This window comes from Bufo bufo, chromosome 1 (genome assembly GCF_905171765.1).
Source record: "Bufo bufo chromosome 1, aBufBuf1.1, whole genome shotgun sequence".
Classification (NCBI taxonomy): Eukaryota; Metazoa; Chordata; class Amphibia; order Anura; family Bufonidae; genus Bufo; species Bufo bufo.
In genome coordinates, this window is record NC_053389.1 from 201,871,044 (window position 1) to 201,892,173 (window position 21,130).

At 43.1% G+C, this 21,130-nt stretch overlaps 1 protein-coding gene across 1 annotated transcript in view; it reads left to right on the forward strand.

The window, feature by feature from the left end:
- Positions 1-20,482, forward strand: part of LOC121002787 (C-Jun-amino-terminal kinase-interacting protein 3-like) — a 153,148-nt gene extending 132,666 nt beyond the window's left edge. The window contains exons 23-27 of the mRNA XM_040434332.1: positions 7,920-8,091; positions 10,571-10,681; positions 12,501-12,638; positions 15,517-15,618; positions 19,628-20,482. Coding sequence (XP_040290266.1) covers positions 7,920-8,091; positions 10,571-10,681; positions 12,501-12,638; positions 15,517-15,618; positions 19,628-19,737 — 633 coding nt within the window. The 3' untranslated portion in view covers positions 19,738-20,482. The remainder of the gene's footprint in view (positions 1-7,919; positions 8,092-10,570; positions 10,682-12,500; positions 12,639-15,516; positions 15,619-19,627) is intronic.
- The last annotated feature ends 648 nt before the right edge of the window (positions 20,483-21,130 follow it).

Here is a 21,130-nt window from a genome sequence, read left to right on the forward strand (position 1 = left end):
CCAAAATGCAGATAAATCTGATCCTATCAAATAATACAGAAAAAGCCTTACGATGGACTGCATAGTATTATAAATATGCGAATGAACCTGACAAGATGTTAGCGCGCCAATTAAAAGCCAATCAAAAAATTAACCAAGTTTTTCAAATCCGTTCACGATCTGGCCAAGTGTCCTCCAACCCAGATGTCATTCACAACACTTTTCATGCCTTCTACCAACAACTCTATGCGAAACCGGGTTCTGACCAGAGGCAGGCAGATGATACCTTTTTATCATCAATCCCACTTCCACGGATATCGCCCGTAGTGCTATGTGACCTGGGTAGGGAATTTACAGCAGAAGAAGTGGAAGTCACAATTAAAGCCTTGAAACTGGGGAAGGCCCCAGGCCCGGACGGCCTTTCAGCCCTTTACCATAAAAAATTTGCCCCCATACTAACCCCACATATCACAAACTTCTGCAACCATTTACTGAAGGGTAACATTCCCCATCCAGATTTTCTGGTGGCCAATATCACAGTCATTCCTAAACCAAAAAAGGACTCCCTATCACCATCCAATTACAGACCCATAGCCTTACTGAATTTAGACACAAAAATTTTCTCATCCATTTTGGCCAGAGGGCTTAATACTCTCCTACCCAGCCTTATACATAAGGACCAGGTGGGTTTCATCCCCGACAGGGAGGCCCCTGATAATATCCGAAAGGTCCTTAATATAATACAAGTAGCGAATAATAAAACAACTTTTGGCCCTAGATATAGAAAAGGCCTTTGACTCCGTCACATGGGATTATCTGTATAGAGTATTACAGACTATGGGTATTAGAGGTCCATTTCTACAAGCTGTCCACTCCCTTTATTCTACCCCAGTTGCCTATCTCAAACTCCCATCTACACATCCAACCTCCATCCAGATTCTTAGGGGAACACGTCAGGGTTGCCCTCTATCACCTGCTTTATTTGCCATTGCGATGGAGCCTCTCGCCATTCATATTAGGAATAGCCCAAATATTACAGGCCTTAAGATTTGTATCAGAATCTTCCAGTTCAAATACCCAGCAAAGATATCCGTAGTTTGTAGTCAGATGTGATGAAATTTATCTGGAACAATAAACGAGCCCGCATCTCCCGTACCGTAATGTGTAGACATAAATCACAAGGGGGTCTCTCAGTCCCCGATTTTGCAAAGTATTAGAAAGCGGCAAGCTTAGCCCAGTTATTCTTAACACATCTACAGCCAGAAGCACACCCTCTGTGGGTCTCCTTTGAACAATCCCTTCTTAGTCCTTGGTCTTGGAAAGCTCTACTCTGGTCCCCCCTCCCCTTGCCACCAAGAATTCGGACCTACTCTCCATTATCCTATCACTCCCTAATACTCTGGAGGTCTGTCAGGTTCAAGGCTAAATTACAATCCAGATGTTCATCACTTCTCTACCTGTTCGGAAATCCGGCTTTCCCCCCGGGTCTCCGGACAGATACTTTTCAGTGGTGGATTTCTAATGGATTCTCCTCTCTCCATAGGTTATTGATCAGGGGAAATATGATACCCCTAAGTGACTTTAAAGACAAATACACACTCCCAGTTAATGAGTTATATAATGCTAACCAAATATTCTCCTTTCTTCACTCTCATAGAGTTAGTAACTTAACTTTAGACTTTACACCCTTTGGTTTATTACTTTCTACTTGTGCAAACAGGCATTACTGTCACGCTTAATGCCTCCCCAGGAGTTAAATTGCCATACATGAAAGATTGGGAAGAGGATATCCAGGAAGAATTTCCCCTATCCAAATGGCATCTCCGTTCCCAGACCCTGACCAAAAACTCATGGCAAATTACTTTGGCGGAGACCTTGATAAAAGTCCTCCATAGGACATATCTAGTGCCCTATAGATTGCACCACATCTATCCTGAAGTTTCTCCTTTATGTTTTAGAGGATGTGGGGGAGAAGGTACGGTCTACCACATTTGGTGGTCTTGTCCACGTGTCCAGCAATTCTGGAAAAAAATTTCCAGATTGCTATCCTCGCTGCTGGACTGTACTTACTCACCTTCACCTTCCTTATGCCTTCTTGGAGACAAACCCAGATGGATTACACCCAAGAGTGCTTAAAGAGCTCAGTTCAGTCATTGCTGTCCCCCTGCTTATAATTTTTATGTTTCAAAGATTTATTTACTGGAAAGGAGCATCTTAGATGCTGTTCAGTATATAGAGAAGAGTACAAGTGTTGTAAAAAACATGTAAATACATAAAGTCATTACAACAATTACAATGGGAGATCCAATGATGAAAATTAAAAAAGGTAATGTAGTTTGACAATAAAGCAAAACCAAGGTTTTGTCGACATTTCAATTTTATACATCTATATGTTACCGTATTAGGTATTTGTTAGATTATAGTATCATGCTATATCGAAAATCCACTGAGTAGGAAGAGGACAGCCAGGGCTCCCAGAGCTTTTCAAAAGACTCGCACGTGTCCAATCGGATGGCCGAGAGCCTCTCGTATAGGAGGATTCTATTAACCCTGTCGATCACTGCCTGAAAATTCAAGGAGCTGGACCTCCATTTAGAGGCGATATGAATTCTGGCGGCTAGCAATATATGTTGGGCTAATTTAAATTTAGCAAAAGTCAGGCACGAGGACTTGGAGCCTTGTTCACCTTATCTAACTTATCTTGGACCATATCTACAGTTAGTACAACCAGTAATATACTCAATTGGCTAACAGCCCCAGCACCACAGATATCAGCTCCTTTCTCTTCTTTTGTATATACAGAGCTAAAAAAAAACATTTAGTAACTCTGCCTTTTCCTTGTCTTTAGTGACTACCCCCCCCCCCCCCCCCCCCCCTTTTACTATTATAACCACTATACCAGCCTGTGCCGCCCGCTCTATTTGGTTATACAGTTGTGCTTCTATCTCCTCTGTGATGTTAGGGGGTCTATAGATTACACCAAGTATTATTTTTTCCGTGATTATATCCCTTTGAACTTCCACCCATAAGGTTTCTACATCCTCACCATCCTCACCCACAATTGCCTCTTTCACACTTGTCTTCAGATCACTCGCCACCTCCTTTTCTATTGACCTTGTCTTTCCTAAATAGTGTAAAACCCTTAATATTTACAGCCCAGTCATGCGAAGAGTCCAACCAGGTCTCAGCCACACCAACTATATCTATGTGTTCTTCTAGTACCATAGCCTCCAGCTCCCCCATTTTGCTAGGTAGACTTCTGGCATTTGTGAAAATACATTTTAAATTACTATTACCTGTAAAGTGAATATCCGGGATTTTTGGGTTACCTTGGTTGATGTTTGTATGTAACAGGTTCTTGTAAGTGTATAGTTCTGCCCAGTCTTCTCCCTACTTTCCTCACTAACCCCAGCCCCCACTAAATCCCCGCTGTCCCCTCCTATATCCCACTCTGTATCTACACTATCTACCCCCTTATTAGTATGACCCACCCTCCCCCCAGATCCTAGTTTAAAAGCTCCTCCAGCCGTCTAACCATTTTCCCCCCAGGGAAGTTGCACCCTCCCCATTGAGGTGCAGCCCGTCCCTACTGTAGAGCCTGTAACCGACAGAGAAGTTGGCTCAGTTCTCCATGAACCCAAACCCTTCCTTACTGCACCAGCTTCTGAGCCAGTTATTTAACTCCCTAAGCTCCCGTTGTCTCTCTGGGGACGCTCGTGGCACTGGGGACGCTCGTGGCACCTTGGAGGTCCTGGACTTGAGCTTCTCTCCTACTTCCCTAAAATCATTTTTAAGGACCTTCCATCTTCCCCTGACTTTGTCATTGGTGCACCATGTGTACCATGACCGCCAGGTCTTCCCCAGCCCCACCCAGCAATCTGCCAATCCGATCAGCAATATGCTGAACCCGAGCACCCGACAGACAACACACTGTTCGGCATTCACGGTCTCGGCGACAGATGACCCTGTCTGTCCTCCTAATAATAGAGTCCCCTACCTCCAGCATCTGTCTGACCTTTGCTGCACTCCTTTTCCCATCCTTCTTGCAGTGGTCATCCTCCTAGTTGCTAGGAGAAACGCCCTGCTGCAGTGTTGCTGGCCCTGGGCTTTCATCCCATGTTGGCGCTATATAAATAAAGATTATTATTATATTATTATTCACTTTCACTGTGGCGGTCATCTAATAACCCTCATCTCTAAACTGCTGAGAGGTCATAAACACTTATTAAAGCCACATTCTTATCAGTAAGACAAGAACTGAGCTACAGTATAATGAGTGTTTATAATGTCAGAGAGCAAAGATAAGGAGCCCGTCTGCTCCTGGTCTGATGGAAAAGATAGAATATCCACAGGCAGCTACTGCAGCATGTCAGCTCTGTACAGAAAAAAGGATGCCATATTTTTAAAAGACCAATGGAAAAAAATTATAATAATGAATAAAATTGCCCCCAAAGATGTACATAGCCTTAAACCATAATATTCATAGATCAAGAATAACTCCTCTAATCAGGTAACAGGAGCCAAGTGACATGATCTCTCAGCTGTAAATCTGGTAAATGTAGTAGATTTGTCACAAAACTCCTCAGCTGCCCTTAATACAGAAAAAGCTGAATAACATATAAACCATGACATATAAGCGCTATTTAAAGGAGTATTCCAGATTTTTCCTATTGCCAGTTCTCAGTTTGGCCATCGCTATATGATCGGCAGGAGTCACGTCACACTAGCATTCACTTCAGTTAACTAGCTCTGTCCACTATATTTTCCAGGTGCAGGTCAGACCCCGGGCCAGTCAGATATTGATGGTTTATCCTGAGGATAGGCCATCAATAGTAAAATGCTGGAGAAACCCTTTAATAATGCCTTTAGTTCAGACCCGAGGGTTAAAGTAAATGTACTTTTTATCTATATATGCATTTGTTTATTATTATTATTTTTTTATTTCTCATAATTTCATATCTGTTTTACTGATACAAAGCTCCAAATCACATGCAATAATGGCTTATACATTGAATGCAATAATAAATGGTGTACACTAGGCTCTTAAACTCCATCAGGTGGCTGCCTCTGGAATCTCTATCCGTCAGCCCTTTCTGTGCAGGGGATTTGGAGCTCTGTATGAGAAAATCAAAGCTCCAACCGCTATAAAGATATGGTATGAAAATAACCATCAAGCAGTTGGACCTAAAAATACATGATGTTACAAGGTGGACACAAGAATGTGAGTAGAACCCAGCACACCTTGTATAAAAATGAATTCTCATCTTTATTGAAAATGCATAAAAAATATGACGAGAACAACTACACAGATAAGAAGCGCTCATCCAGCATGTCATTCCTCTCATCTATGTGGGGTTTTCAGGGAGTTAAATATCCTCAGGGTAGGTAATTAATATCTGATCGGTGAGGGTCCCGTCTCCCGGCACTCCTGCCAAGCAACTGTTGGAAGGGACTGTGAAAGTCTGGTGAGCGATGTGGCCTCTTCCTTGGCCTGTGATGTCTCGTTCTTCAGTGATGGCCTTCCTGCAACTTATTCCCATCCAAGAGAATGGGACTGAGCTGCAGTACCAAGCACAACCAGAATACGATATATAGTGCTCGTCCCATCGCTACACCCTCTTCAAATGACGAGGGTGTTGGGAGTTAGACCGCCACCTATCTGATATTGATGACCTGTCCCAAGGATAGTACAGAAATTTGCGGCACTGCTTCTTAAAAATGCAAAGCGAATCACATCTATTAATCCATATGACAAAGAATAATCCGTGCGTCTGGCTGTGGCTTTCTTCGCTCCACACATCCAGCTCCTACCCATTCCAGATTTCACTTGACAAAGGTCCACCCTGGACAGAAACGTTGCTTGCTTGAAAGAATCAGGATCTACTTGATGTATGCTGAGAAACATTATGGCACGGTTTATTCTTTGTCATATGGACATGAACATGCATACTTTAAAAGGGGTCCTCTCACTTCAGGAAATGGCATTTATCATGTAGAGAAAGTTAATTCAAGCCACTTACTAATGTATTGTGATTGTTCATATTGCTTTCTTCGCTGCCTGGATTCATTTTTCCATCACATTATACATTTCTCGTTTCCGTGGTTACGACCACCCTTCAATCCAGGATTGGTGGTCGGGCTTGCACACCAAAGGAAAAAACACCAACCTATGTGCAGTCCTATGGTCCTGGCCACCAGAGAGGCCAGTGCTTTTTTTCTATAGTGTTCAAGCATGGCCACTGACGCTGACTTGCAGGGTGGTCATAACCATGGGAACGAGAAATGTATAGTGTGATGGAAAAATGGGTCTGGCCACTAAAGGAAGCAATATTGACATAAACAATACATTAGTAAGTGCCTTGTATTAACTTTCTCTACATGATAAATGCCCCTTCCTCTACATGATAAATGCCCCTTCCTCTACATGATAAATGCCCCTTCCTCTACATGATAAATGCCCCTTCCTCTACATGATAAATGCCCCTTCCTCTACATGATAAATGCCCCTTCCTCTACATGATAAATGCCCCTTCCTCTACATGATAAATGCCCCTTCCTCTACATGATAAATGCCCCTTCCTCTACATGATAAATGCCCCTTCCTCTACATGATAAATGCCCCTTCCTCTACATGATAAATGCCCCTTCCTCTACATGATAAATGCCCCTTCCTCTACATGATAAATGCCCCTTCCTCTACATGATAAATGCCCCTTTCTCTACATGATAAATGCCCCTTTCTCTACATGATAAATGCCCCTTTCTCTACATGATAAATGCCCCTTTCTCTACATGATAAATGCCCCTTCCTCTACATGATAAATGCCCCTTTCTCTACATGATAAATGCCCCTTTCTCTACATGATAAATGCCCCTTTCTCTACATGATAAATGCCCCTTTCTCTACATGATAAATGCCCCTTTCTCTACATGATAAATGCCCCTTTCTCTACATGATAAATGCCCCTTTCTCTACATGATAAATGCCCCTTTCTCTACATGATAAATGCCCCTTTCTCTACATGATAAATGCCCCTTTCTCTACATGATAAATGCCCCTTTCTCTACATGATAAATGCCCCTTTCTCTACATGATAAATGCCCCTTTCTCTACATGATAAATGCCCCTTTCTCTACATGATAAATGCCCCTTTCTCTACATGATAAATGCCCCTTTCTCTGATGTGGGACAACCTCTTTTAAGGAGTGCGGTACTATTAATAAAAGGCTACCAAAAATAGGTTATTACTGTTAAACACATGGATCCAGAGATCTGCCCATTGCACTGCTAGATTTATTTCAGGGTTTTGTGCCACGAAACACATTCTACATTTTTCAAACCAGCATCTGGATCTTAATACTTTTGTAATTGGATGTAATTAAAAATTCAATATAGCCACTGAGTTATTCAAGAAATTGTATCTGTATAGCCCCCACCTGCTGTTTTTTTTATTTTATTATTTCTTGTCCATCACCCGCACTCAGTTTAAATCTTCAACTGCCACCAGCCATATTTACTGTTAGAAGCTGCGACAGTCACAGGGAGAGAGCTGCAGCAGAAAGGACACATCCCCTGAGAAAGGGCTCGCCCCCTAAGCTGCCAGCCTGAAATAAATCTAGCAGTGCAATGGGCAGATCTCTGGAGGCACAGGGCTGGTTCTAGCTTGGTGAGATAGAGATTGTCATTTACTATATTTTGTCTGATTTGTATTTTTTACATCAATCATGACATAACCTTTTTAATGCATTCTCAATAAGGATTCTGTTTTTGTGGGCGCTCTGTGTGAGGGGGTGAGCCTCTGCAGAAGTCTGTTGTGCTCATTCCCTCTTCCTGCTCGGAGGATTCGGGATGTAATTGTCGGACATACCGCCTGAGTCTGTAGCCGTGGTTGGAGATGTAAATGGATTATATACACCTTTTTGTCCTTTTTGACATCTAGATATGGTTTGAAGCAACGCATCGTCCTGAAAGTCAAGTGAGGCACATTGCTGCTGCGAGAGATGGAGTATGGGTGTCCGTCCGCCTGGATTCTATTCTACGTCTGTTCCATCCCGAGACCGGGCAGCCTTTACAAGAACTGGAATTGGAGCCGTTCATTCAGAGAATGTTGGGTGAGAGGAGCCACCAACACAGAGCTGTCATGTCACTTATGCACTTCTTGAAGGGGTCTTCTGGGCGTCCTGGTGGATTTCAGAAAAAAACACTTAGGAAGAAATGACAGAGCTTTTAAATATACTCACAGTCTCTTGCTTCCACCGCCATGTCTGACTGCTTCGGCTGCTGCCGGTCATCAGGGCAGTGAAGTCACCTTGAATGTCTATGACGTGGCAGCCGTGGCCCTGGCCAGTTCTAAAATTGGCCGCTATTGTGAGGTTATGTGACATCTCAGGGAAGGACTAGGGCGGGAGGTTTTTACACCACTGAAGGAGGTTTATTTTCAGAACTGTGAATATATTTAAAATATATATTTTTTTTTTTACTTCCACAAGAAAATGTTAAATTGACATAAAACTGGTAATATATAGTATAATCATCTGTGTAAATTATTATTTTATTCACATTTTATACTTATTTTTTTCATAAGTACAAAAAGGTTACATAAACCATCTGAGCATAACAGTAAACATTTTTGTAGCCTAGACAATATTGATCTACAATGTAAATCATAAAGAACAGCAATCAGATAATTGGGAAGGGAGTAGGGTAAGAGGGGTGGGGGGAAAAGCATTTTTACTAGTCAATAACGCCCTGTCACAAACTAGAAAAGTATAAGACAAAATCTGACTTAGCTTGCTCATACAAGTGAATGACTTGTTGGAAAAAGCGAAATACTTGTGAGCCTAAAACTATCTAGGTACATTATAACGATCATCTATTTCACTCTAAGCAGAAAGGATATCTGATTTATCCGCAGCTAGCCATCTTCTCCAGATCTTCTCAAACTTGTCTGGTCTGTTTGCCGTAAGCCATCTTTTTCGTTCAAAATCGCATACTTTGTACAGTTCAATGAACCAGTCGTTCAAAGTCGGCGGGTCTTTCTGAAGCCATCTCCTTGGAATAAGTATCTTGGCAATGTTTAGGAAATAGTTGCAAAGATCTGATTTTGCGACATGCTGATGTGTGTTATACAAGTTAAACAAAACCAGGTTAACTGACAGAGTAATATCCGTGCCAAAAATCTTATTGATCACACTGCATATATCCTTCCAGAAGGTGGTAAGAGAAGGACATGAAAACCATATATGCTCATAATTTCCAATGCCCTGTCCGCATCTCCAGCACACATCAGAAACTTCAGAGTTATATCTACTTAGTAGCAGTGGAGTTCTATACCATCTAGTGGTAATCTTATATTGCGGTGCGCTCTCCAATTCTATATAGTATAATCATCTGGTTCTGAAAGCATATTGACACATAAGACACCCTGCCAGACGTCCCCTTTGCTCGGCTTACAGAGAATCACAACAGTGACGCGTAGTAGCTGTGTACTGGTTTACAGCCTCTGACAGCCCCTGTTTCTATTCACCAACAGCAAGCTGAGATCTTGAAAATAGAAAGAAATTGAAGCCCAGGGTATAATAGACTTTATATTACCTCCAATGTGAGTAAATGAATATAGTTACATCATCAGTAAATAATTCTCAGTGTAGTACCGTATACTGGTAAAAAATCCCTATGATGTGTGTGTATAGTGAATGTCACCATTCCTGACATGACTGATTTAAAGGGTTTGTCCACTTTTTGGCTACTGTTGACCATTGCATATGTAAGATGACTATATGCCACCTACTAATATAGCCTGTGTTCATATTATGTGCCATTTGCTAGATTTCATAAGCCATGTCCCCTTGTTAGGCAAATCTTTTGTGCTGTCCACATAAAGGTCTTGTCCATAAGATGGCCGCTGATGGAGGGTCATGTGACCAGACACATCACTCAGCCTCCTCCATTCTAACACGCCGTACCTGCACTAAACTGCCGGCAGTGACCTGCAGATGGCAGGTGCAGTGTATGTGAATAAAGGAGACATCACATGGAGGTGATTGGTCTGGTCCATCAGCAGCCATTTTATGCACAGGACCTCCATGTGGACAGCACAAAAGTCTTGGTCAACAAGGGGGCATGTCTTATGAAATATAGAAACGGACACAGAATTTCTACATAGGCTACATTAATAAGTGCCTTATAGTCGACGTATATACACAGTCGCCAGAAAGCGGCCAACTCCTTTAAGAAATAATTGTATTCCACATGAGGCATTTATTCTTTTAACTCAGTGTTGTGCCATTCCTATTCCTTCCTCCTCTTATTCCTGCTGTAAGTTTATAAATAAAGGTACAACTGAATGTTACCACTCGGAGGTGTGTCCCTGCACATGCAGATACTGTCCAATCAGTGCTGGCAACGCCAGACTGCAAGGACACACCCACGCCCCTCCCCTACTTGGTAACACCCAGTTGTACCTTTTATAAACCAGGAATAATAGGAGACTGGCATTAGTTGTTATTACATCAGTCACTAAACCAGAGGTGGCAGCTCCTCTTTAAGATGAAAATAAAATGTAAAACCGTTTTTTACCGTTTTTTGCAGGTTCGAGCAGCTTTATGTCTATGGCCCAGGTCTCTGCACTGTCTGTATTCTGTGAGCGCTTGTGGGTCGGCACCTCCTGCGGTGTCATAGTTTCTATTCCTTTCTCCAAGGGTAAGATGATTTATGGGAGCACAGATATGATTGATCAGTCATATATTTTAGCAATGCCTTTGTGAAATGTTTGCTGGCGTGTTCTGAAGCTGGCCATACACATTAGACTAATGTCGGCCAATCTGTGTATAGAGGGGTTTGACTGCCCCCTGCTTCCGGACATCAGGGGCGGGCTGGGAACATAAAGTGGCCCTGGAAAAAAAAATACTAAAAGTGGCCCCGTTTTGTGGTCGGGTCCAAATTGATGGAAGGCAAGGCCAGCAATACCATATTGTGGCACATTAGACCACCCCAACAGAGCCAAGTGCCACAGTCCATCACAGAATACTGCCAACAGCACAAAATACATCCCCAAAAACTTCCACTGGGCAGGCTGCGAGGAGGGCCCAGGCGGCCCCCTGGGCATCGGCCCACCAGGAAATTTCCCTGTAAGGTCTATGGCCAATGTGCCCCTGCCGGACATGTTAGTTTTTAGCATGCCAAATTTTTATCTTTTTCCGGTCATCCTCTCCCGGTTGAAATAATCATGCTTGGTCCTCGTTCACTTATCAGTAACTGTGTAGCATGCAGTCTTTCCTTTCTCAAGCTTTTAACCCAAAATATAGTGTTCTAGAGGCGTCCGACCTTGAAACCATCTTTATTCTTGCATTGATCTGCTGTTGATGCAATTGTCCATAAAATATCCTAGACTTCAAAGTGAAAACTATGGGGGAGATTGATCAAGACCGGCTCTTTGGTCTTGATATCCCAGGTGTGGACTGGCCATACTCGCTAAAGGGAAATTTCCTGGTGGGCCGATGCTTAGGGGGCCGCCCCTCCTCATGGCTGCTGTCTCGGTGCATAACAATCTGATGCTCTCAGCATTAATGCTAGAAGCATGAGGTACTTATACACCTGTCTGGCGGCCTTAAGTATTCTTCTGAATTCAACCATATCGCCATCCTCAGGATGGTGATAAAGTTGAATACTGCGGCAGTATTTTGTGCGGTACTGTGGTATTTGTGGTATAGTTCTGTTGGGTTGGTATTTTGTGCAGCATTACATTATGGCTGTCCCCTTCTACTTTTGTTGCCCACTTTTAGGTTTTCTCCAGGGCCATTTTAAACTCCCAGTCCACCCCTGTGAAATCCACTGCGCAGCCAGAGGATGCACTTTATTTATGACGAGGCGCAGGCCTTGTAATAATTTAGGGAATCCTCCAAGAGTCTGTGCTCCTAAACCGAAATCTACGACTGCTTTGAGCTGCTCTAGATTTCTGGTTTCATTTGTGGCAGAAGGCTGGTTACTCCCCCTTTCAGAAAACTGTTGAGGGTGGCATAAAAATTGTGGCAAACACACAGGGTGTCATTTATCAAACTGGTGTAAAGTAGAACTGGCTTAGTTGCCCCTAGCAACCAATCAGATTCCACCTTTCATTTTCCAAAAGAGCTGTCCAAAATGAAAGGTGGAATCTGATTGGTTGCTATGGGCAACTAAGCCAGTTCTACTTTACACCAGTTTGATAAATGACCCCCATAGTTTTTGGATAGAGAATAAGTTGTTATGGGACAACCTCTTTAACTTTTTCAGCAATTTGTGCTACAATGGCTCCTCTGTGGGCACCCATGACCCTATCGCCAGTCCTTCCTCACACCACCAGATGCTCTAACTTAAAGGGATCTTCCCTCCCTGACAGATCCACTTTAACAAAAGATAGCTTACTCATTGTATAATTCAACTTTCTGTTCTACTCTAGTGTTGGGAAACCTGTTTAACTCAATCATTTGATTGCCCCACTTAATAAAAATCAGCTCTTGTAATGAATGTGCTATACTTGTAGGAACACAGGAACAGTCTGGAGAAGTCAAGGACAACAAGGATATCTTAAATCAGACGAGCCCCTACTGTTCCCTGGAGCATGCACAAGTCTCGTTTCACGGTCACAGAGATTCTGTAAAATTTTTTGCATGTGTTCCAGGTAAGACTCTTATGTGTAAAATGAAAATACTAAAATGCAGTAAAAAAAAATTAAAAATCACCTCACCAGTCCCCCACCTATTCCATACAGACTCTTCTGGGTCTCTCTCCCTGGAAATGATTTCTGGGCTGACCACTGTCTGAGGCTGCTCACCCTTAGGGCCTAATAGGCTCTTGCACACGGTAGGCTTGGAAGCTACTGTTAAGGTGGATTTAGACGAACCAATAATCGCCCAGATTATCGGGAACGACCATTCCTGTGAACACTCATTCCCGATAATCTGGCGATCTAAATGTGTCACCAATCACTCGATGAAGAAGCAAGACATTCGTTCATCGGGTGATCCTGTAGTTCGCGCAGACACATCAATCATCGTTTCTGGGGACCAGAATGTGCGGTCTAAACAGTGGTCTGCTGCCCAGAAATAATGATTCTGTATGGGGACAAAGGAGCACTATTACTGTGAAAGAGATCTTCTTCTCTGACCGAGCACTTCCTTTACGACAATCGGCCATCGGCCCGTGTAAACCAACCTTTAGGCATCCGGCTGCCATAGTATATCTCAGCACCCCACAATCACATTGTATGGGGGCCATTAGGTTGATTGATGGAGCTTCTCCCAGATGCTGTGGTCAGCACTGACTGCAGATCTCAGTGGTTAAACAGTCAGGATTTGAGTTATGTTTTGATCCCAGCCGTTACAGCGGGAGTGTCTGCCAGTCACCACTGAGCTTCCGGTAGGATCCCATGTACCCAGCTCCATGTACAGGATTTTGCAGGAACTCCTTCCTGCTTATTATGAGTGTGTACGTCAAAATTCAAGAAAGGGCTAGGTGTAGGAAAGCAAAGGCCTAGTTAACAGATATGACATAGCATAAGTACTAACAAATTCATACTAGGGAAAGTAAAATTTGAAGTTATCTACATAACTTGTTGCTAGTAATTCAAATACATAGTGCAGATTGCTCCCATGGTTTGCCTTGGAAATGCGGTGTCTTTCAGGGTTCCCGACGTTGTCTGGCTCTGCACAGCCCCCTATATTCCTAGCTGTTCCCACCTGTGAAAGGAACACTACTACTTTTATCATTACATGGGTTGTGCCACAAAATGAACTTATCCTTACAGCCTGCGTAGGGGAGTTGCGAGGGCGGAGAGGATGGTGGGTAGTACCCATGATGGCTATAGTCCTTCCTGGTGCTCCCGTGCTCCCTCCCCTTCTTCCCCTTGGGGCACACCCTGGTGACTGTCTCCTGCCTGATGGTGGTTGGTGATGCATTGTATGATGCAAGGCAGAAGATGGGGCCAGAGGAGGAAATGACCAGACCAGATTGTCAATGGAACACATGCAGCTTCACTCAAGGAGCTCAGCAGTTGATACACACGAGTAGGCACAGTATGTAATCGTGTTATGAAACAGTACCCCAATGCTGCATATAGGGTGGGAGAAAGACGTAGTAGTATGCTCTCAGTATTAATTAATGCTAGAAGCATCAGGTACTTATACACCTGGCTGGCGGCCATAAGTACCCTTCTAAAATCAACCATATTGCCATCCTCAGGATGGTGATACCGTTGAATACTTATATATATAGTGCTGGACTGTTATATTTGGTTCTGCTTAGGTTGGTACTTTGTGCTGGCCTACATTATTGCTGCCCCTGCTTACTTTTATTGCTGTCAATTTGGACCAGCATACAACATATGGCCAGTTGTAGGTTTTTTCAAAGGGCCACTTTAAGCTCCCAGTCTGCCCCTGTGATATCCCTTGCGGTGCCAGAGGATGCACCTTATTTATGATGAGGCGCAGGCGTCGTCATAATTTAGGACATCCTCCGACAGTCTGTGCATCTACAGCAGCTGTGAGCTGCTCTCGATTTCTGGTTTCATTTGCAGCAGAAAACTAGCGTAAGTGAAGATAAATTTGTTGCAATGACTGGTAACGCCACCTTTCACTGAGGGAGCTCAGCAGTTGATACACACGTCTTTGCACGAGTAGGCACAGTCTGTTTACGTGTCATAAAACAGTTCCCCAAGGCTGCATATAGGGTGGGAGAAGGACGTAGTATCATAGCCCCCCGAGTCCCTTTCCACATTAACAGTGCAGTCTTTCCAATCCGGCCAAAGGGGTGCAAATTTTCTCTTCTTTTATCCATAATTCTGCAATAGCCAGCTGCCGGGTGCAGTCCATTGAGAGATGGCCAATCTGTCTCTTGGGTGTGGAAGGGTGCTTGAAGCTACTAACCCAATCCAAATTGCAGTGAAGTCTGTAGCCTGAGGCAGGCATTACCTTCGCTGGCTTCTGCCCACACTCTTTCTCTTGAAATGACTGCTCTACATTCTATTATATTTGTTTTCTCACTTCCTCAGAGTCTGGCACTTATTACGATCACCTTTTCTGGTTGTGTATCCCTGTCTTCTGCTTCTCTTCTCACACACACTTCCTAGAGCTCACTCCCCAGCAGCTACCATCTAGAGGGGTGGGACCTGCCAACACCTGGTAACTGCATCTAAGAGGCTGGCAAATTAACCATATATCCCTATATACGGCCTTTAACGATACATTAACCCCTTTAGCAGTGACCACTGGGACGCTGCACTGCTTCATTCATACTGACACACAATGCTGCCATACTTATGATCCTTGTGGGTCATAGCAGCTGTACCCATCCCCATCAGATGGCTCTAGCTATAGGATAAGTTTATTTGTGACTCAACCCCATTAATATCTAGGTTTAAACAAACAGGAGATAAATTTGCACATGGTGTGTATCAACCTGCAGGATTTCCTGCCTACCCCGGAAACAAAGCGTGACATGATGATGCTTTATACAATGCATAAAATGATTATTATAGTACTAAAACCGTGTTCACTCAATAGGTTACATCAACCCTTCTTTGCCAGGAGGTGGCAGTGGAAATACAAGAAACTCAAGTATTTTAGTGATGAGCGGCGGTGAAGGATACATCAACTTCAAGATTGGTATGTACTCCGTTATGATGGATGGATAGATAGCAGATCGATAGAGACTTGAGGCAGAGAGACTTGAGGCAGAGAGACTTGAGGCAGAGAGACTTGAGGCAGAGAGACTTGAGGCAGAGAGACTTGAGGCAGCGATTGGATGGATAATAGATAGGTAGACAGTGGAGTACCTTCAGTGGAGGCAGACGACGCAACTGCTATGGGAACCCATGGAAAGAACTTTCTCTTCACGAGGTGAAAACACGGCGATTTCATACAACCGCCACTCCTCTAGAGTCCTCTACAATTTACTCGGAGCTGAAATAATTTCTTTGCATTGTGCTCCCTCTGAGCACAATTCAAAGAAATTGTTTCAGCTTCCAGTAAATTGTAACCGCATAAATTTCTATGCACTGAGCCCCCTCTAGTGGTGGCTGCAGGCAGCCAGCTTTGTAATAGACATGAAGCGGGAGATTTATAATTCTATTTTTGCCAGTTGCCTGATGTAAATACATTGAAAAATATTGGTAGGTTGTGGTGGCTCACTAGCAATAGTTAAGGTATGGTGCTGCAACCTCATATAGAGGGAATCACCCCTCTCATTGAATCACATTGAAAAATATGGTGGTCAGAATGAATGCCATATTTATTAGGTACCTTTTCCACTTTTTCCCAACATAGAAGTCTGAATAATTTGGGTGAGGTGGAGGGAGACTTTTTGCATTACAATTTTTTTAATTAAAATTTCTTCCACTTGTCAGAAATCTGGGGGATTGCACACTGCGGTGCGAATTATTAATAAACGTGTATTGTTGCAGTTAGCGTGGCAGTGGGGGCCATGTTAAATTTTGCTTTGAAGGCCCTATAAGATCTTTATATGCCCCTTTAGGTAGATATTGATTATTGACTGTGCCCACTCTGATCTATCACCGCACCTCTGTCATCTTCCTGGCCAGTGACATACTGATGGCTGCAGCAGTGTTGCTCCATATACCTGTGCAGCCAATCACTGGCCTCAGCGGCCTTGTTCTGTACAACGGTTAAGTCAGTGATTGGCTGCAGCAGTATACATAATGCCACCATTGGAGTCAAAACAACACGTCTGGGAAGATGTCAGAGCGGCTTGAAGGAAATGAGGCAGGAAGGGAAGGCACCTTTTTCATATTTTACCAAGCCAACCATCCATCACTTTTTTTTAATTATAAAAAAACAAAAACTGGACAACCTCTTTACCTTCATGGTTTTTCTTTTTTCTTTTGAATTGTCTTTTTATTCAGATTTTATAGGATAATGATTAAAGACCATAAATGTTTTACAGGTATAGATTGCATAATAACCGGTCATAACTTGTGAAACTTATAGCTCTTCTATAGGAATGTGCAGTCATGATGTTGCTAATTAATACAGAAGGGTCAAGGAAATATATAAATAATGCATCAGATGATCACCCGTAGTTGTACCTTGACCTTTAACAGTATTCCTTAAAAGAACAACGCAAAGAAAGTAGTAACATATGATAAACTTGAAAAGTAAGTGAACTTGTAGAATATTTATGCGATATGTATAAGGGAGGGTGCGAGGGAAGAGGGGGAATGGTCATTATGGATTGTCTAACCCGAGATCACAGTCTTCAGATTTCTTTAGATGAAAGAGGTAAAACTAGTGTTATAGTTGTTGCTTTCGTCTCATGTGTGTCTTGAGCACAGGTGTTGTTAGGGTCGTCCGTTGATATATGGTTAAAGAGGTTATCCCACCTTTTAATTTCATCGCAGCATCTCCTGTTCGCTCTGTACTAACGCCTATTTCCTGGGGCGTTGTCCTTTCTATTGATGGGCAGCTCGTCAGCGCTCTGCTGATCAGTTGACTCCGCCTCCCTTACTTGCGTGCGCGCTCCCGTTATAGCCGAACTTCATTCCGGGAGACGCCGCAGCGCTTTCTCTACCCTCTCACGTCCTGCATTCCGGACTTGCTGGCACAATAATTACTACCGCACTTGTGTTGCGCTAAAAACAGAGCATGCGCGGCTCTGTTTTAGAAGCAGCACAAGGGAATGAAGAACTGCTTCATGGAAGAAATGCAGCCACACACTGGATTAAGGTGTTTTCGCTCGCCGCGCATGCGCGGCAATTGCATTCGGCCGGCGAAAGGTGGCCGTAACTAAGGGAGGACACAGTAGAACAATGAAGTAAAAGGGGGAGGTTTTTAGCGAGAAGGGTAGGAATTGGTTATTTAGTAAAATGATCATTGTCGCAGCGTGGACAAATTAAACTGTGATCCTTTTGATGGGATAACCCCTTTAAGGAAGGAAGGAGCTTTATGGGAAGTTATCCACGGGGACCAAAGCTTCGTAAATCTAGCGTGTGAATGGTTAGCAAATGCAGCTATTTCTCATTCTTCAATACTATATATTTGATCTACTTTGTTCAACCATTGAGAGAGAGTGGGGCAAAGTTGTGTTCTCCATAGCGGAGGGATAAGGAGTTTAGCTGCCACTAACATGTATGAAAGTTCAGATCTTCTTTGCATGCTTTGTCGTTCTACATTCCAACCTAGAAGGCAGGTAAAGGCAATGTTAAAGAGCGAATGGTTTTGGTAGTCTCCAAAACAGAGGTCCAAAATGTCGCCAACTTAGAGCATGACCGCCAAGTGTGCAAAGACGTCCCTCTTTCTGAGTTGCATCTCCAGCAGGTGTCCGGTATAAAAGGATACCGTCTATTGGTTTTACCCGGGGTAACGTACCAGCGAGTCAGTATCTTATACAAGTTTTCTTGAATTTGGATGCATGAGGACGGTCCATGGTAGTATTTGTAGATGTTAGATATTGCTGTGGGTGATAAGCTGAGTCATAAGTCTCTTTCCCAGAGGCCAATATATGCTCGCTTAATTGGGACTGACGGATTTTATATAAGGCTGTTAATTTTAGATAGCACCTTGACTGGTGTATTATGGTGCGCTGTTAAGGCCCCTTTCACACGGGCGAGTTTTCCGCGCGGGTGCAATGCGTGAGGTGAACGCATTGCACCCGCACTGAATCCGGACCCATTCATTTCTTGTGCATCACTTGTGCGTTGCGTGAAAATCGCAGCATGCTCCTCTTTGTGCGTTTTTCACGTAACGCAGGCCCCATAGAAATGAATGGGGTTGCGTGACAATCGCACCGCATCCACAAGTAAGTGCGGATGCGGTGCGATTTTCACTCATGGTTGCTAGGTGACGATCGGGATGGAGACCCGATCATTATTATTTTCGCTTATAACATGGTTATAAGAGAAAATAATCGCATTCTGAATACAATGAAGTAAAATAGGGCTGGAGGGGTTAAAAAAAAAATGTGATTTTTTTTTTTTAACTCACCTTAATCCATTTGTTCGCGCAGCCGGCATCTCTTCTGTCTTTATCTGTGAGCAATAGGACCTTTGATGACGTCACTGCGTTCATCACATGGTCCGTCACATGATCCATCACCATAGTGATGGATCATGTGAAGGACCATGTGATGAGCGTAGTGACGTCATCAAAAGTCCTATTCCTCACAGAACAAGACAGAAGAGATGCCGGCTGCGCGAACAAGTGGATTAAGGTGAGTTAAATAATTTTTTAATTTTTTTTAACCCCTCCAGCCCTATTGTACTATGCATTTTGTATTCAGAATGCTATTATTTTTCCTTTATAACCATGTTATGAGGGGAAATAATACAATCTACACAACACCTAACCCAAACCTGAACTTCTGTGAAGAAGTTCGGGTCTGGGTACCACATTCAGTTTTTTATCACGCGTGTGCAAAACACATTGCACCCGCGCGATAAAAACTGAACATGGGAACGCAATCGCAGTCAAAACTGACTCCAATTGCGTTCCTACTCGCGCGGGTTTGCCGCAATGCACCGGGACGCATCCGGACCTAATCCGGACACGCTCATCTGCAAGGGGCCTTAGAGGTTCAAATTGTGTTAGTTGCCCATCTAGCGTGCCTACTGATGTATTACTTTCATGGTTTTATATTCTTATTTTTACTTTCTTAATTTAGGTGATGAAACTGGAGACACAGAGGAGGGTTATGGAGAACGTCTACAAACAAACCCAAGATACAGGAGATCAGAAAGAAGCCATCTCATTGTTTGGCAGATACAAACCTAATGACTGACATTAGCCTACACTGAGAAGACTGACTTGTTATGTCAAATATAAACGTTTGGGCTAGTGGTTTGTTACTGTGCGTACAGTGAACTGCCTTAATGTAAAACTGGACATTCTGGGTTCTGTGCAATTTAAATCTCTGGGATAAAATCTAGTTGTGCTGTGGATGTTATTTAATTTGTATTGTTTGCCGGAGATGTCATTCAGTGTTGCTTTTTGAATTTTTGAAAAGTATTTTTTTTAGCATGAACAAATATGTGTGGCATGTCAACTCTCTATGGGTTTATTATTACTCATTTTTAGACATACCAAAATGTACAGCTGAGGCTTTGTCTGCACATACATTGATGGCATATTGCTAGTATCAGTGGGGCAACTACCCTCCCCACCCCCGTGACCCCAGACAATGGCAATGACCGCATTGCTGGAAGAGAGCACTGCCACTGACTTAAAGGTTGTCACCAAAAAATTGTATTGGGGCAAAATGTCATGACCCGGAAGCAAAGCCCCTCAATTATTACACCAATCAAAGCAAGTCCGAGTAGAAAATAACGAAAATGTATCTTTATTATTTCATGATAATTAAAATCACAATATTAAAATGGTTGGTGATGCAAACACATACAAGGCTAACAATGCCCTAGCAGGAAATACAGGCTAATGGCTTCATGTAAACATATTGCTGGACAATTGATCAACCTAGATATACAGTACAGACCAGAAGTTTGGACACACCTTCTCATTCAAACAGGCATCAAAACTATGAATTAACACATGTGGAATTATATACATAACAAACAAGTGTGAAACAACTGAAAATATGTCATATTCTAGGTTCTTCAAAGTAGCCACCTTTTGCTTTGATTACTGCTTTGCACACTCTTGGCATTCTCTTGATGAGCTTCAAGAGGTAGTCCCCTGAAATGGTCTTCCAACAGTCTTGAAGGAGTTCCCAGAGATGCTTAGCACTTGTTGGCCCTTTTGCCTTCACTCTGCGGTCCACCTCACCCCAAACCATCTCGATTGGGTTCAGGTCCAGTGACTGTTGAGGCCAGGTCATCTGGCGCAGCACCCCATCACTCTCCTTCATGGTCAAATAGCCCTTACTTTCAAAGTTTTCCCAATTTTTTCGTCTGACTGACTGACCTTCATTACTTAAAGTAATGATGGCCACTCGTTTTTCTTTACTTAGCTGCTTTTTTCTTGCCATAATACAAATTCTAACAGTCTATTCAGTAGGACTATCAGCTGTGTATCCACCTGACTTTTCCTCAACGCAACTGATGGTCCCAACCCCATTTATAAGGCAAGAAATCCCACTTATTAAACCTGACAGGGCACACCTGTGAAGTGAAAACCATTTCAGGGGACTACCTCTTGAAGCTCATCAAGA